This window comes from Panthera onca, chromosome F1, assembly GCF_046562875.1.
Source record: "Panthera onca isolate mPanOnc1 chromosome F1, mPanOnc1 haplotype 2, whole genome shotgun sequence".
Lineage (NCBI taxonomy): Eukaryota > Metazoa > Chordata > Mammalia > Carnivora > Felidae > Panthera > Panthera onca.
This window is the reverse complement of record NC_138355.1, coordinates 4,469,727-4,487,262: the sequence shown is the minus strand read 5'-3', so window position 1 is coordinate 4,487,262 and position 17,536 is coordinate 4,469,727. Positions and strand designations below refer to the sequence as shown.

The following is a 17,536-nucleotide window of genomic DNA, read 5'->3' as shown; positions in this document are numbered from 1 at the left end:
CCCTCACTTTTAGTGCTTGCTGCTAGACTGCCAAATGTCACCCTTTACGTGACTTGCCCAGGGATGATGACTCCCATAGCCCAAGACTTTGTAAAGGAAAATGTCATTGCAGTCGTGCTATGTTTCTGGAATGCTGTTTTGGATACACCTAGCCGATGACGTTGACATATAAGTTCTCAAATTATCTAGACGATTTGCTGAATTCACCGCTGGCACACAGATCAGTTAGGAGGCCTGATGATGACCCAGGACAGGGTAAGAGATTTAGACGGGATGAGGATGGAGAGAGCAAAAGAAGACTGAAAGGTTAGTTCATCACTTTCAGGCTAAGCAAGTGGAAAACAATGGAGGCGCCATGTGCTGAGATGGGGAAGGGAAGGAAGAGTGGGGTCTGGGAGACGGAGAACGCTACCTGGGAGGTCTCTGAGACCCGTAAGTGCACCTACTAAATAGGGAAGCGGATATGTGAGTTCAGGGGGAAAACCAAGGTCAGGGCAAGACAGATGCGGTAATCTAATTTTAAAGATCACCTAAAGGTGTCTTTTAAAATTCTTCTTTTTAAATTCCTTAAACTATCCCCCCCCCCCATTTCCTCATTGCAACAGATCATTTAGCAGAAAATTATAAAATACTATTTTAAATGACAACAGACGCTGTTAATCACGAAGCCTGAAAGAAAAATGAAGCTTACTGCAAACTAGTTATGAAAATAGAAAAAATTGTAACCATATAAATCATGGATTCTATTTTTAGAACAAACCCTAGATGGCAAAGCAAATAGCTCCTAATTGTGTATTTGAAGTATCATATCAAGTTACCGGCAGAGCCATCCCAACATGCTCTTCATTTTACGTGAAACGGAATACAGCAGCTTGATGTTTCTGTTCCTAGAAGGTGTGCTCTCTGTGAGAAGTAGCCCCGCTAAAAAATAAAACGCTAATCTCATTTGTCACACAGGCAAACCACTGCCGCTGCTCTCGAATCACCGGGATCACGGTGCAACGGCACGGCGTACCCCGTACCTGCAGCTACACGTAGTTTCTGACCACCTGTCCCCTGCCAGCCTCACACCCATTTGCACGGACGGTCAACCAACGTCTCCCTTTTCTAATTCCTATTCCTTGCAGATTTACTCACTTGCTTAAAAAATTGGCCCCTCTGGTATTTCAACCTATTTTTGTTTTCAAATAATTTTTGTTTACCTTGAGAGCTAGAAGATTCTCTACTGTGCAGTTCTTATCAAGAGAAACTGACTTTCCAATAATCTGGAGAGCATCCCAGTGCCTTGGCTTCAGACAGGGGTTTCCCAGAGCTATGATAGTAGGCAGCCCTTGTTTGAATTCTGTCACTGATTGCTTAAGATGGGTCACCAGGTCGTTTTTAGGTAAACCTGCAAATAACAACCAATCATACTTTTTAAACCAGAAAACAAGTTTGCTATTTAACATAATTCTAGTTTTGCAGTTATTAGGCTGTACTAAAATAGTGAGTTTTATTAACATCACCCTCCCAGAGGAATCAACTGTGGATTAAAACAAAGAGCAAGAGGGGCGGCCTGGGTGGCTCAGTCGGTTAAGCATCAACTTCGGCTCTGGTCCCGATCTCACAGTTCGCGAGTTCGAGCCCCGCGTCGGGCTCTAGTGCTGACAGCTCGGAGCCTGGAGCCCGCTTCAGATTCCGTGTCTCCCTCTCTCTCTGCCCCTCCCCCAGTCATGCTCTGTCTCTCTCAAGAATGAATAAACATTAAAACAAAATTAAAAGAAAAAACAAAGAGGAACAGTTATCAGAACTGATGATTAAAACCCGAGACCAGCAAAGCCAAGTTTTCTTGGCAAATTTGACGCCAGCTAACATAAAGTTTCCCAGATTTTTACTGACTAGATATACGGACTAGTACACATATACACATTCAAAAGACTGTTACAGGTTTGGGGCTTTTACATTCTGCCCAGTAAGGAGGACCATCAAAGGGCGGGGGTCCCTCACTAGCATTTCATAAAGAACATATTTAACTCTGCAACATAGGCACGTAGGTCAAAGTTCTGCCACAGACCAGGGCCAGTCTGTCCTCTGGCCCTGGCAAACCTTGCCAGATGGGACTCAAAACCTCTGCTGCTGAAGATGCAAACCTCCTAAAAGAAAAAGACAGGAGACAGAGGCCTAGCCAAAGACGGGGACTCAGAAAACCCAAAAACTACACCTATATGCTTGAATATCCAATCTGTCCAGATGGGGCTTCTTTTATAAAGCCATGCTGAATGATAAAATGTTTCTAGAGGCCTAAAGGAAAAGAGAATAGCTTTGGCTTCTCTAAGGCTACATTTTGGAAAAGAGCAAGATTTTTCTGGGAAACTGTGGATAAGAGAAGCAGTGTCTATCTGCTACTTCACACACCGTTCGCTGGGGCAGAGAAGGGACAAGGCGCCGGGAGAGGATTCGCAAAATGAGCGTCACGTCCCAGCAGTGACACTACGGATGGTCTGTCCCCGACTTTCCTCTTTTCTAAATGTTTCGTGATATTGTTATTATTTCTCGTAGAATTCAAACCCGAGCAAGGTCAAGTATTTTTCTGGCGAGGAGGTTGCAGTCTGCAGCGTCCTGAGGGTAAGGGAGGAGCATCAAGAGCGAAGGTGCTCCCTTGCCAGGCGGGTGAGACACTCGCCTTGCGGAGAGGACAGGTCTCACAGAATCGCTGGAACAGGAACATCAGTGTCGGCAAGATTTCAAATTTGAGGATTCGCAGAAGGGAAACCTCTCAAAGGGACTTTTTAGCTATTTCTCCCACTGGCCAAGGGAAGCTGTGGGCGAAAACAGTGAGCATCTGGGTGAACCCTCCGCGTACGGGTGGGCCTCTGTCATCAGAGCCGCGATCGTGGTGAAGCGTCTGCGGTCTGGCCTAGGGAAATGGCTTCCAAAGAATACACAAAATTGTTATTACTCAAAAAAAATTTTTTTCCCACCAAATTTCAATCTTTCTCTTCTTCAGGAAACGATTCTGGCCCCTACGCTCCTGTGCTGCCTCTCCAGCCACTCATGGCCAGGCGTTGGGAATAGGCAAAGCGGTTAAGGTCGGTGTGCGTAATTCTAGGTGGGAAAGCTTGAAATAGATGCCGTTACCTTTCTCTAGCACGGAGATCACATGCATCCATCTTGAAACGTTTCTCTGCATGGATTCTGTGTCGACACTGTGGAGAGGTCTGTTCCTCCACTCCCTAAGGAGCGTTCTCCATTCCTCCTGTGCAGCCCACAGTGTCTTCCTCAAGGTCAGGTCATACTCGATGTCCGCGATCTCCGCACGGACGATCTGCGCGACGTCCTCCATGTTCAGGGAGTGCATGTGGGACTGGGCGTCGTCAAAGCAGTGCTGGAAGCTGGAGTAGGTTCTAGCTTTGTGAGCCAGACCCGCGGCTTCCTCCGTGAGCGTCCGCATCATCTCCACGGCGCTGGCCACGCCAGTCTCGGCACACAGCAGAACAGGAGTTCTGATCTGAAACACGGCAGGAAGACATTCTAAGAGACCGTAACGTTCAGGACCCCAACGTGTTTTACTGACAGCAGGTTAGCATGTGACCTAAGTTTTAATAAACAGTCATCATCTGCAAGGACTGTCCTTAATTTATAATTGTTTGTGTCTATCAGAAGGACTTTTAATCATTATTACCATCGTAGCAATAATTTGTCGTGTTCCTTCCCTCTCTCGGGCACTGTGGAACTTTAAGTAACACATTACCTTACTTACTAAATCCGGACAACAATCCTGAGAGGAGTTAATATTTTTCGTAATTTTTCAGGGAAGTTCTAGTTATCAATAATTGTCCCATCATCAAATGGTAAGTGGCAGTTTCAGGGTATGGCTGGCTCCTGAAGTCATTTCCTTTTTCTGAGTCTATTTAAATTTGTACAATTTTTTGTTTTAAGATGTTATTTTTTTAGGGGCACCCGGGTGGCTCAGTCAGTTGGGGATCCAACTTCGGCTCAGGTCATGATCTCACAGTTCGTGAGTTTGAGCCCCTCATTGGGCTCTGCGCTGACAGCTCAGAGCTTAGAGCCTGCTTCGCATTCTGTGTCCCCCCCCTCTCTCTGTCCCTCTCCGCTCTCTCTCAAAAATACACATTACACAAAATTTAAAAAGATTTTATTTTTTTTAAGTAATCTCTACACCCAATGCGGGGCCTGAACTCACGACCCAACTGAGATGGCCAGGCACCCCGTAACTCTGTAACTTTGTACTATTTTCAGGGCGCTTGTCACACGCTGCCTTGTATTTGGGTTTGACTACCGCACATGAAATGGTGGGCATTTGCAGCACTGACCTCCAAACAAAGATAGAAGTAAAGGTCTTCCCTGATTTATTACTTCTTAAATTATCAGCTTCTCAAGATGGACAGTTTCATCCACTTATTTCTGAACACCTCATGGAACCTTGTACAGAAAATGTAGAATGGAATTGTGTGTGACGTTGTGTCATATGCAGTGTGGTCACCCAGTAAACGTTGAGAACAATCATAACGTAATACGCTGTATAAAACTACTAAACGGTATTGGTGATAATGGATAGAGCTTAATATGTACTAAGAGGGATGCCCGCGTCATGCGTATATAGTAAAGTTTTCCTTAGGCGTCTCCCATACTTTTCCATTTGTGAACATTCGTCTGTGTTTGTCGATGAGGAACCTCCGGGAGAGGCAGCTGGAGAAAGGGTCTTCCTGGCCCACAGGCGGTCGGTTTCTGCAGCCCCGTCTGCTACCTTTTCCAACTGAGATCTTCACAGAAGGACCTCAGCCCTCGGGCACATAAATCGTGTGAAACGTTACAGGTCAAGTCAGAAGGCGGTAAGGAGGCCCCACCCCGGGTGTCTGGTGGAGACAGGTCGGTACCTGCTGAGCTCAGCTCTGCTCACTGGTGCAGACGACCTGCAACACAGGCCCCGGTCTCAGTCGGGTGTCCCACCTTGCACACTTTAACAAATGTGAATTGTGTAAACCGGACACTTGTGTAAGGGCCTGTAACTTTCGAGTACTGTTTATTTAAAATAAGTGCACAGGGGAAGGGACAGAGAAGGAGAGAGAGAATCGCAAGCAGGCTCCACACTGTCAGCCCAGAGCCCGATGCGGGGCTCCAACTCACGAGCCCGGAGATCAGGACCTGAGCCGAAGTTAAAGTCGGTCGCCCACCTGAGCCCCCAAGAGCCCCTCAGTCATACCTGAAAGACCGCAGGTGGGATGTGTGCACCAAGCACCTTCATGAGGAACGTGTTTCACCTTCCTGTGTCTGTGTGAAACAGTACAGATCGCCCGTGTCGGTGGAGAAACTGAACAGGCATAATCTCACTGAATGACACTGTGCCCGAGGCACAGTCCGTGGGACTCACAACTTGGGGTGGTGCTGAGGGCAGAGAGGTGCACACAAGCACGGTCTCGGGAGCCTGGCTCTGACTTGCTGTGTGACCTTCAGCAAGCTACTAGACCTCCTTAAATCTCACTGTTATTTGCCGGCAGGTACAGGCGTAAAGCACTCGGCACACAGCATCTCTGACACTCGGGGAGGGTGTTTATCGTACACTTTGCTCCTCTGAAGTGACTCAAGTGGTAGCACTCGTTACCGCCGGCCTGGAATAAGGCCCAGAGAGACTTCACGGGTCTAGCTCTTTGGGCCAGGGGCCTCCTGTGGCAGAACGATGAATCCTACGGAAAAAGTCACCACTGTGCTGTTGTTCGTGGTCTGCATGCGTTCATCACCGAAGACGATGCTAAATGTCAGTTACAGGTTCGTGAAAACAGACATGCAATTTTTCCTCCCATTGAGGTTCACAAGTCACCAACGTGCTGTCTGCGGAGTCTAGGTGAGGAATACTTGGATTAAACTATTTACCTAAGATTCTGTAGGCAGCAAGTGCCGCTATGCTTATTAGGCCTACGGGAAACTAAGAACCAGCTGATTTTTGATGAAAAACACACACTGACCTTGGTCTTCAAGTTGCTGACGTCAACTCGCAGACCCGTGATGTGAGCTTCCAGATTGTCTCTGAATTTAGCAACAGCGGCGTCTTTATTCATCTCCCTTAACTTCATGGAGGTTTTTAGTTGCCCAAACTTGACAAGAAGAATTTTATAGATGGCAATTTGCTCTCCTGAAATCTGGACCTGGTAATACCTTACAACAGAATGCAGCTGAGCAACGATGGAGTGTTCTTTCTCTAACACAGACAACTTTGAGGAAATCCCCTCCAAAAAAGCAAAATGTTCCACAAATTCTTCAATTTCAGTGGGATCGCACTCCATCTTCCTCAGTGAGGTCTCCACAACCTGGATCATTAACACATCAATTGTCATTACAGGAGGATTGTTCACTGTTTTAGAAGACTGATTACTCTTAGCATCTGTCACTACCTTACAGAATTATAATTTCACAAGAAAATGAAGACATCGCCCAGACATTATTCTAGATAGTGTTTAAACACTGGAGCATGAACACGCTCAAATCCTCTCTATTGTTAATAGAGGGAACGTGAAGGTACCTGCATATAAAATGAACGCGAAGATACAAAGGAAGTAATATCGTGAATAATTTTGTCCCTAAGAAATGAACGCAACAACGATGGGAAGGGTGTGGCTACCATGTGGATGATGCGGAATTGCCGCCATGTTTGGAGCGTGTACATTCCAGCTCTATGTATACGTGATCCCGCTTTGCTCTGATCGCGTGTTGGTTCATTCGGTGTTATCTTCTCCAGTTTATGCAGGAGGAAATGAGTCTCAGAGGGATTCAGTTTTGACCTCACTGCAGGCAAAGATGTAGTGAGCTACAGGGCTATGATTCACCCAGACATGATTCCAAATCCTATTTTTATCCATTGTAAGTATTCATTATAATTATATGCATAACATCAATACTTCTCCTAAGTGTATTTATATCATTCCATGAAAATCTTCAAAATAATTGCATTTCTATACTCACATTACGATTTTTATTTTTGTCTCCGATTTCCAGGCTCTTAATGAATACTCATGCGTGATTTTGGAAGCAATGTCATTTCCATTTTCAACTTCACAGGCTTGAATTAATTGACTGTACGTGTCTAATTTTTCAAGCACTATATTCTCTTTGATCGTCAAATAGATGTTCGTACAAAACACGCAATACAAAAAAGCTTTTCAAAGAGAAAGTCCCTGTTACGCCATCACTCAGAGATCACCACTGTTAACCCACCAGCAGTTCACATGAGCAGGCTTTACGGAGAGGCTTGCGTCTGAATCCCAGCTCCAGCACTTCCTGTGTGACCCTGAGCAAGTAGCTTTACCTTGATAAACTTGGAGTCTTCACCTATAGTTCTGAGGATAAAACTTCCACATTTGATTGACAATGTTCAAAAGACCAAGTAAACACAGCTATCTTGACTTTACCCACAAATCCCATTTAAATGCCAGAGAAAAGAAACATTTTAAAATGTAGATTTGTATCACAAAGAAAACAGATAATTCCAATTTTGCGCAAGAGGGGGCAGGAAAAGGTGGAATATACCTAAGCTTCCTTTATGTCACTAGTAGGACACCGATATCAAAGACCGATAAGGATGGTAAAAGAAAGTCACAGACAAATTTCACTTATGGGAATAGATGCAAAAGTCTTAAAAACAATGCCTGTAGGGGAGCCTGGGTGGCTCAGTCAGTTGAGTGTCCAACTTCAGCTCAGGTCATGATCTCACAGTTTGTGAGTTCAAGCCCCACGTTGGGCTGCAGCCTGGAGCCTGCTTCAGATTCTCTGTCTCCCTCTCTCTCTGCCCCTGCCCCACTCATGCTCGGTCTCCCTCTCCTTCAAAAGTAAATAAACATTAAAAAAATTAAAAAAAATATAAAGTTCGTGTATGTGCACGTGCATGCTGGCCGCTAAGGCAGTCTGGAGGCAAGAGCGACCTAAGAAAGTCAATTAATGTAACAACCACGTTAAAGGCTTAAAGAAAAAACCCTGCATGATTATGTCAATAGACGCAGAATAAGCATTTAATAAAATTCATTTCTGATAAAAATTACTCGTGTCAGATTAGCAACTCTCATCCAGATAGGGGAACTGCTTTAACCACATCAAGGGAAGCTACCCGAAGCCTCAGGAAATAAATAATAAAAACACACCAGGGAGCATGCAGGAGCCAGAGAGAGGATGAACAGAGAGAACTTTCAGCACAGGTTCCTAAACCAATTACAACTCAGAGAGTTTTCTGGAACAAAAAACCCTGATTCTTCCAGCCGCAGAGATGCGGTTTGCGGAGACTCACGTGTGTCTTAGGGTTGTGTTCCGGAAGCGTTTGAGAGCTTTACGATCGGTACCTGATTTCACTCCTACGACCTCTCCAGGTGAGTGGCTAATATTATCCCCAACTTACAGATAAAGAAACTGAGGTAGGGTGAGAATAAGGATATTAACTAAGGTCTTCCACATAGGAAACGGAAAGGCCAAGATTTTTTTTTAAAAAATCAGGTGAAGCAAAATTTACATATAAAAGATGCTAACTGAACGTTAGGGTGAGTTTTAACACAGTTATGCACCTGTGTAGTTACCTCCATAATCAAAACATAGAAAGCTTTCACTGCCCTGAGACCCCTCGGGCCCCATCCCAATCTTCTCCTGCCCCTGGCCTCACACAGCCACCTCTGGTTGCTGTGACCACGGGTAATCTCGGACTTGTCACGTGACATACACACGGAGTCGTCCAGCAGGCACTCCTTTGTGTCTGGCTTCTTTCGGTCAACGTATTTTTGAGATTCATCCAAATCGCACATAGGGGGAGTTAAGCTCCTTTTCCCCGGTGAACGCTACGCCCACGCACGAACGTGCCGCCTTTTCTCTGCTCACGTCTTGCGGGGAATCTGGATTCACTACAGGCTGTGGTGTGGTACTTGTGGGCGAGGCTTCTGCGAGTATTTGAGTCAAAGTCTGTGTGTGGACCTGGTTTTATTCCTGTTCGGTAAACACGTCCCCTTATAAGAAAGGGCCAGTTTTCCGAGGGGCTGCACCTGCTTCGTTCTCACCAACAACGGCTGGAAGCTCTGGTCCCTCCACGTCCTCCTCAGAACGTGCTATTGTCGGCCTCTTCAATTGTAGCCGTTGAAACGGGAGTGCGGTGGGACCTCCCTGTGGATCGGACTTCCCTGAGGACGGCGACGCTGGGAACACTTGAATCTGGCGACCGTCTTCTTTTGGGAAGCCGCGTTTGTTACAGGCGGTGGCAAAATGGTGGTCACGATGGTGCCTGCTCTTGCTTGGGGCTGATCCCGTGTGCTGACCAAAGCCACAGCTTCGGGCGAATAGTAGGAAAACTTGGTATCGCGTGCTGTCTCTTCTGTTACTTTCAGTGAAACCCCGGGAGGTGACCTCACGCCACACGAAGCTGGGCAGAGACTGAGGGAACCGCAGCTCTGGTAAGAAAATCTTCCTCTGCCTCCTGCACAGGGTCGACTTGAGGATCCTTGAAGACAAAGGCCGTAGAAGTTGAGACAGCTAACCGCTTCTGAGCTCTCGATGAAAGAGGCGGCTTCAGGGGTGGCCTTAGCAGGAGAGGTGACTAGAGCCCTGCCTCAACCGAGCACCCTCACCGAAGGTGGGACGACAGGACGGGCAGAAAGCTCGCCGGCGGACTAGTAAGGGTGTAACTTTCCCCCAAGTCCACGTTCCAAACAGCACCACACACAGAACCGTACATTTAGGGGGGATGGGGAAGTGTGCAGCACAGACAGCAGCTAAATATAAAAAGGTCTCAGGCTTAAAAATCACACCTGGACTTGTATGCAATTAACCAGAAGCAGATAGGGAAAAAGTATTTAAGGAAGAAAGTCCAAGCCTAATAGTCATCAGTGATGCTTACTAAGGCCCACCCAGGTGTTCAAACTCATGCCCTTGCCATACTTGTTCAGTGCCCAGCAAGCACAACCTCACCAATGCCCGGCTCGGATGGGGTGGGTCACGCAGAATGATACACCCGGAGAGTCATCCTACGGGCACAAGCGGGGCCGCAGGGGACAAGAGACGGAGATTTCCCCCGAGATCTGAGAGGAAGGCTGCCAGACTGACTCAGCACAGAAATTAGTCTACCGAGAAGCAAATTCTTGTCCCTTCTGTCCACCAAGATTCGGTATTAGCTGCAGACCACTTAAGATAGCTACTTCTCCATTTTCTTTTTTTATAGCAGGGAAGTTTTAATTACAGTTACCCTGTCCCTTCACCATCTTACCCCGGGCCAGGGGGGCTGCAGCCTGGTCTTTATTTACGGATCACCAGAACACTAAGCGGCCAGGTCGCACTTGATAAGGAGGGCCGGATGTGGCGCGGGGCCCACACTCACCCCTACCTCTCAGGTGTCCACGAGTAGGGAGCCCCGCTCGCCTAGCCCCCTGGTGTCCCACCGCTTCGCACCCACGTCCCGGGGAAGCCGAGTGACTCCCGCGACGCGGAGTGTGGGGGCAGGGAGCGCCAGGCTCAGCACAGGTACCTCTTCTCAGCCAGCCAGCCTGCCCCACAAAGGCCGTGTGCTCCCCTCTGCTCACTGCTGGACAAGGCCAGGGGCTGGCCAAAGTTTCTAGGGCAGCCGGTGCCGAGAGGGCTGAGTCTCTCCCTCATTCTGACCTTCAGTTTGGGGAGGGCTAATTTTAAATAAATAGAAGCCATCTTCCCCAAGGTCCACCTTATCAGTTAACAACAAAGGAACTATTTTCATCTCCCTTTGCCTTACCTTGTCTTACTTCTCAGTTGGCTCAGTACCCAGCCGGGTAAGAGTGGGAATATTTACCGTGCCCCCTGAATCTCGATACACGGGAAGAAGGGTGCGGACAGCCAAGGCGTCGAGTGCGCGGACGCCGTGAACTGGCAGACCTGACGCTCAAGCCACCCCTCTCTGGCCTGCCTCCCTCCGCCGCCACGGAAGAGGAGCCTGAGACGCGCCCACTGGGCCAGGTCCCTCTGCAGCCGGGGGCGGAGGCGGCACGGGGACGTGCAGTCACATGCAGCGCTGCCGCTTCCCCGAATTTCTGCCTAAGTGAGGGCGCGGCGCGCGTGGAGCAGTCCCCACCACGGGAGCCGAGCGGAAAGAGCCAAGACGCTGGGCTCCTGGCCACGTGCGGCCATCGGAGCGGCCTGGGCGACCGGCACCCAGGCTTGTTTTCGCACGAGACAGAGAAACCCGCCGTTTAATGGCCTTTTCTGGGCTTTCGGATCCTTGTTGGGGGAATTCGGTCCCGAGTGAGCCAGAAGTGACTTCCCATGTGTCTCAGGGTTGCTGTGGTTGTAAAGATGACGGGAACCCCAGCGTACACAGCACACAGTGCCTCTGGTCTAACGGACACGTGCGATCCTCTTCACCCTTCACGGATTTAACAACTACTAAACGCTCCCTCCTCCTGCGGACACTCCCTCGCTTCCCCAGCTCTCCGGTCACCCTGCAGGCTCCCCTTCCTCTAACAACCTCCTAAATATTGACGTTCTGGGGGCTCTTTTCCATCGTCACCACACACATGACCGGGGCATTCCCATTCACTCTGACGACCTCTAGGACCACTTGCGTGCCGGTGGCTAAATGTGCGCTCCCGTACCGACTCCCTCCTGCTGGCCGGACGTGCACACGTGCACATCTCTCCCTGAGGACGGCACCGTGAGGCAAGCACGGTGCTCCCTCTCCTGCGCCCCACGGCCCGCCCCGCTGCCTAACCAACACGCTGCAAGTGTCATTAATTCCTGACTTTCTCCTATTCCCACGTTCTGCCAATCGCTGAACCTGTCGATTGTCTCTCTGAAACAGATCTCAACTCCCTCTGCTCCCCAGACTCCACACGGCTACTGCCCTTGTCCGAGCGCTCGTCACCTCTCCCCTAGGGTCCAGAAACCACTCTCCTCCCGTCTCATCCCACCTGAATCCATTCTTTATGCTGCAGCCAGAGTGGTCCCTGCAGAAATGAAAGTGGTATCATGTCGTTTTCACATTTATAATCTTGCAACGATTCCCAGCAGGGAAAAAAGGGAAAACGTGGGGTGCAATTTTGGAGATGGTGGAGGAGGTTTCTTTGAGGGAATGACATCTGATCAAAGACCCAAACAAATGTAATACGTATCACATTTCTGAGGATAACACTCATCAAGTATGTTTCCGAAGTGCGTCTTTTAAAATTATAACCCGATGATCGTAAAGACTCTCACGCAAGAGGCATTTCCAAAAACACTTACTTCTAATAGATTTGTGCTCTTGTTTTCAATTACAGATCGCAGGAGGTCGTGACTCAGACGTATGATATTCTCAACATATGGTAAGCATTCTGACTGATAATCGAGACTTGTAACTTTGAAGATACCAATGCGTTTCTCAATGACCATGTTGACAATGTGTTTCAGATACTTTCTGAATTTAGCTAGTATAGTTTTAAACTGTGTTGGAGTTAATTCTTCCATAGAGGACATTTTCATACTCATGACTTTGGCACTCTGTACGATGGTACAGTATTTTCTAAACTGGCAGCTGTAAGCACTAACCAGGCCCATTGAGTTACCAATAACGGTCAGGAGACTGGCAATCTGTAAATAAAAATGTCAAAAAGTCAGAATTTTAAGAGTAAAAAACTTATGCTCTAAGGGGCTAGTAGTTCTATTAAACTATTTAAAACCATAGTTTTTTGTGGAGTTCATTTTGTTGGGAACCTACACTAAAGAACTATGTTGGAAACATAAGACTTTAAGAAATTAAGACAGCCTTTTAAATATGTGGTGTTTCTGAAAAGGCCTACCAAGCCATTCATCTTTATCGTCAGCATGTTGTCTTGAGCCGTGGCCTAGAAACACCAATCCCTCATTCCCTCGCTTGACATCCCACTTCAGAATAGACACTGTGCACAGCCCTGCACCAGGGCACCTCTATGTACCGTGTGAACTCCCCCAAGACACAGCTATTGGACGAGGAGTCATCTGACCCAAGTGAAGACAATTAGATTCTCCTGTAAATCTGAACAAAAATACCCAGCCAGGTGGCAATGGGAATGTAGGGGCCAATGCAGGTCAACGACTGGAAGTCAATATCATGCTGGAACCATAAAACAGAAAGCTCATTTTCGGAGGGGAAGTTGGAAAAGAACAAAGGAGAAGAACCGAGCTGAAAGCACATGAGTGGGACAGACGGGAGAGAAGATGGAAATGGCATTTCAATTGTCCTAAGTTAGGATACTCAAATTTTTCAATAAATCCCTTTAATCTAAGAATCAGCCCAGTGTTCCCTAAGACAAATCGTTCTTACACTCACTTTGTTTTGGTAGGTAGGATCCATTTCAAAAAGAACCTGACGATCTGGCCATCTGGTTGTCTTCTTACAGGCAATGCCACTTTCAGTCTTGTTAGGTAAATTCACAATTAAAACCGATTCGGTAAAGACAGACAGGCGGGGATCTTGGCAAAGAGGAACAATCTTGGCTGAAATACATAATTCGAAAGTTGATGTTTTCTCGTGTCCCACTGAAAACAACACCTTAAAACTATCCATGACATCTGAAACCACTGGACTGAAGCTAATTTATTATGAGGGCCAAACAGTATTCTATACCGATAAACGGAATGTAAGACAGTGCAAAAGTCTGGATTTAATATTTTGGAAACAACAGAACCACTCGCAGGTACTGGGTGGTGTTGGGGCGAGGCACAATTAAACAGAAGCTAAGGAAAGTCATTAGGAAGTAGTTGCAATGCCCACGCTATGTGATGCCACGTGGACAGCATTAGACCAGCACAGTGAGGGGATGAACGGGAGACAAAGCTTCACCGCCAGTGCTTTCACAGACAAGCTGAAAAACCGGGTGTCCATGGGCAAAAACCAACCAACCAACAAACACAAAACTTTAACCTACACTTCACACACTATGCAAAAATGAACTCAAGATAAGCCGTATACCTAAATATAAAGCACAACTTTATTAATATTCCAAGAGGAAATACAGGAAAAATCTGTATGGCTGTGAGTTAGACAAAGAGTTTGCAGGCAACAAAACATAACCCATAATAGAAAAAAAGTGGTGAGCCGTACTTTATCAGAGTTCAGAAGGTTCACTCTGTGACAAAGAATGAAAAGATGAGGCACAGACTGGGAGAAAATGTGTGCAAATCTTGTATCTCATAAACGACTTGTATCAACGATACATATAAAGACTTCTCACAACCCAACAATAGAGAGACAAACATCCTAATGAAAATAAGCAAAAGACGTAAAGATCCGACCACAAAAAATGTATCCAAGCATATGCATATAAGCTCATGAAGAGATGAACGGGGAAACAAAATACAACCACAATGAGACCCACTACAACCTACCAGAATGGCTCTTTTTTTTTTTTTTTTTTTAATCTGACAATACCAAGAGGTGACAAGGATACAGAGTGACTGGAGCTTTATACACTGTTGGCGGGAATGCAAAATGATAGAACCACGTTATAATTCTCATACAATTAAACATACACCTACCATATGGCCCAGCAAGCCCACCCCTGGTTATCAGCTCAAGAAAAAAGGAATCTTACGTTGTCCAAAAACCTGTATGTGAATGTTTACGGCAATTTTATTCATAGTTGCCCCAAACTGGCAATGACCCAGATGTGACTGCAGAAAGAAACTTTGGTATATCCAGACAGTAGACTATGACTCAGCAATGAAGAGGAGTAAGGCTGCTGTCCCCCACAGCAAGATGGACGAATCTGAAATGCACCTTTCTAAGCGAAAAAAGCCGGACCCAAAAGGCTACCTACGCATCCACTTGTATGACCTTCTGGAAAAGGCAGAACTATAAAGACAGGAAACAGATCCGAGGTTGCCGGGGGTAAGAGGTGTGGAGGGTCCAACCACGAAGGGGCAGCACCAGGGAACCTGGGCGTGATGGAGTGGTTTTGTATGGAACCTGGATGGCGGATATGTAATTGTCAAAACCCACAAACTGCATGGCGCACAGAGTGACGAAGTAGGTCTTAAAACGCCAAGCAGGATGCTGGGAGAACCCAACACGAATACGGATGGTGACAAAGTAGCCTGCTGTGTTACTAGTGACTCAAGAGGAGGGGTAACAAAGGAGACTCTGGAGAGCAGTGTTTTGACTGAAAACTCTAAGGACAGAGGGGAAAAAAAACCGCCCGCAAACACTCTGGTTGATACATTTGCGTCTCAAACAGGTGCGGAGCAGCCATTCTGACATTATTTTACCTGTATAACAAGTCAGTAACTACACTGTTACTTTCCATGTTACTTTCTAGGTCTTTTCACCGATGGGCCTCTAAGCGGCCCCACTCCCACAATGAGCCCGTCCCGCGGCTGTCCCCGAGGAAACACAAGATGGGTGTGAGCCTCCTGTGCCCGAAGAAGCTACAGTGCTCTCCACAAAAGGGCACAGGGCCCATTCGGAAAGAGCGGTTCTCCGAAAATAAGGCCAACCTGAGCAACAAATTAAGTAACAGTAATACTCTCTTTATACTCCCCAGACTAACACAAATATCCCTGAACCTAGGAAATCCCTGGGGGCAAAATGTGACATAATTAAAACAGCACAGTACTGGCACACGAGTTACAGACACAGTCCAAAAATGAAATAAAATAAAATACTAAAATACAATAAATGATCACAGTGGCGTTTCAAGTCAGTGAGGGTGAGGAATGGATTATTCAACGAATGATACTGGGACAGACACATCATTAGTGAGTGCTTTGGGAAAAAGTTATAAGTCAGTGTATGCAAATACATTTTAGAGCAATCGAAAGCTTAAACATAAAAATGAAATCATAATTAGAAGACAAGTAGGAGAATGCTGTTTATAATATGTGATCATAATATGGGCAAGCGTCTCTATGATACAGTGCCCTGAAGCCTTTTTCCAAAGGCTCTACAAATGTTATACTTTAAAAATAATGTTCTGCTTAGGAAAAAATATCACCATAAATCAAGGCAAATGACCTATTTTTCTTAAAACTCATATTAAAGATTAAGGGTTAATTTTCTTAACCCAGAAGAACTACCAAGCAGTACGAGAAAGACTTCTGCCCCATCAGTGCCGCTCCTGTGGACTTAGTCTGAGAAGGACCCCATGGAAGCCACAAGCCGTGTGCCAGACGTTAACTTCATGACTGGGTATAGGAATGAGAACGTTTAATTTTGCATGCATGGTTAAACATATTATGGCACGTTAGCGTAAGGGAGTATTATCTAGCCATCTAAGTGACGATTATGAGAGCGACTGCAGCAATGAGGAAAATGCCTCCAATATAACGCTAAGTGATAATAAAATGTTTTGTTAAAGTTTTTTTTCAATACTGATTTTTGAGAAAGAGAGACAGAGTACGAGCAGGGGAGGGGCAGAGAGAGAGAGAGAGAGAGAGAGAGAGAGAGAATCCCAAGCAGGCTCTGAGCCGTCAGCGCACGGCCCTGTGCGGGGCTTGAACTCACAAAACTGCAAGATCATGACCTGAGCTGAGATCAAGAGTCAGATGCTTAGCTGACTGAGCCACCCAAGCACCCTGATAACAAACCATTTTAAATGTAACTTTCACTCTTGTATGCTTACGAAGGTAAAAATGCAAAAACTATGTGAAAACACATATTATATGCAGGCAGCTGAAATGATGGGGTGGTTTAAATTTTTTATTTTTTTCTCCAGTAAGTTTACATGCACACAAATGCACGTATGTATGCAAACATATACAAATGTGAATGTAGATCAGTGAGTCCACATTTACATAAATAACTGAATAAAGAAATGGATCTGCTAAGGTGATAAGATCCGCTAATAAAGGCTAAAATTAGGGGGTAAAATTTTCAGAGGAAACAAAAAGATATTTGACAACCTCAAAATACCCCTCCCCAAACTGACTAATAACAAGAGGAAACATACACCTTCCAAGAGTTGCCACGGGTCCTGCTGTTTTAAGATGTTTTAAGACTCAGACCGAGAGGAAGGGACACGTTCGGGGGCCAGGCTAGTAATAGCTGTGTAGCGTCAGACTGGATACACAGAACTAGAAAAGGACTGATCGAAATCCGTTTCAGATGGAAACAGTATCTGTTATGCTAGTAAGATATAACTTAGTTAAGTCTTATAAAATTCTGTGGTATATAAAAAACCCAAACCTTACACTGTTTTCCTAATTCCCGTCTTTTATGCACTCTACAGTCACGTGTAGAAGTCACACATCCTCAGATAATCCCAAATTCACATCGGCTGATCCCAAAGACTGCACATTCCCGATCCCAATGGACGGTGGTGTGCGCTCCACCACTGGGTGTGAACATCAGGTGCCTGAGCCTGAGAGAATATTCCCAAAGGAGACAGTGTATCTAGCTACGCTTTAAAAACACTCACTTATACGTTTTTCAATGTCAGTCACCATATTTTGAATTTTTCTTGAAAAATCTAATCTGTTGGGAACTATGAAGAGATTTGTAGCAAATTCTGAAAACCTGAAAAAAAAAATAAAAGCATATTTCAGAAAAATGCAGTAACCACCAGAGACTACAATTACTTGTAATATCAAAAAGGTCTGC

The 17,536-nt window shown here is 46.1% G+C and overlaps 1 protein-coding gene across 1 annotated transcript in view; it reads right to left on the bottom strand.

Annotated features, from left to right (window-relative positions):
• The window catches only part of DNAH14 (dynein axonemal heavy chain 14), a 323,430-nt gene that overhangs the window by 220,745 nt on the left and 85,149 nt on the right, over positions 1 to 17,536 (bottom strand). The window contains exons 15-20 of the mRNA XM_078440753.2: positions 17,355 to 17,452; positions 13,271 to 13,437; positions 12,208 to 12,552; positions 5,964 to 6,305; positions 3,118 to 3,487; positions 1,203 to 1,390 (exon numbers count right to left, since the gene is read on the bottom strand). Coding sequence (XP_078296879.2) covers positions 1,203 to 1,390; positions 3,118 to 3,487; positions 5,964 to 6,305; positions 12,208 to 12,552; positions 13,271 to 13,437; positions 17,355 to 17,452 — 1,510 coding nt within the window. The remainder of the gene's footprint in view (positions 1 to 1,202; positions 1,391 to 3,117; positions 3,488 to 5,963; positions 6,306 to 12,207; positions 12,553 to 13,270; positions 13,438 to 17,354; positions 17,453 to 17,536) is intronic.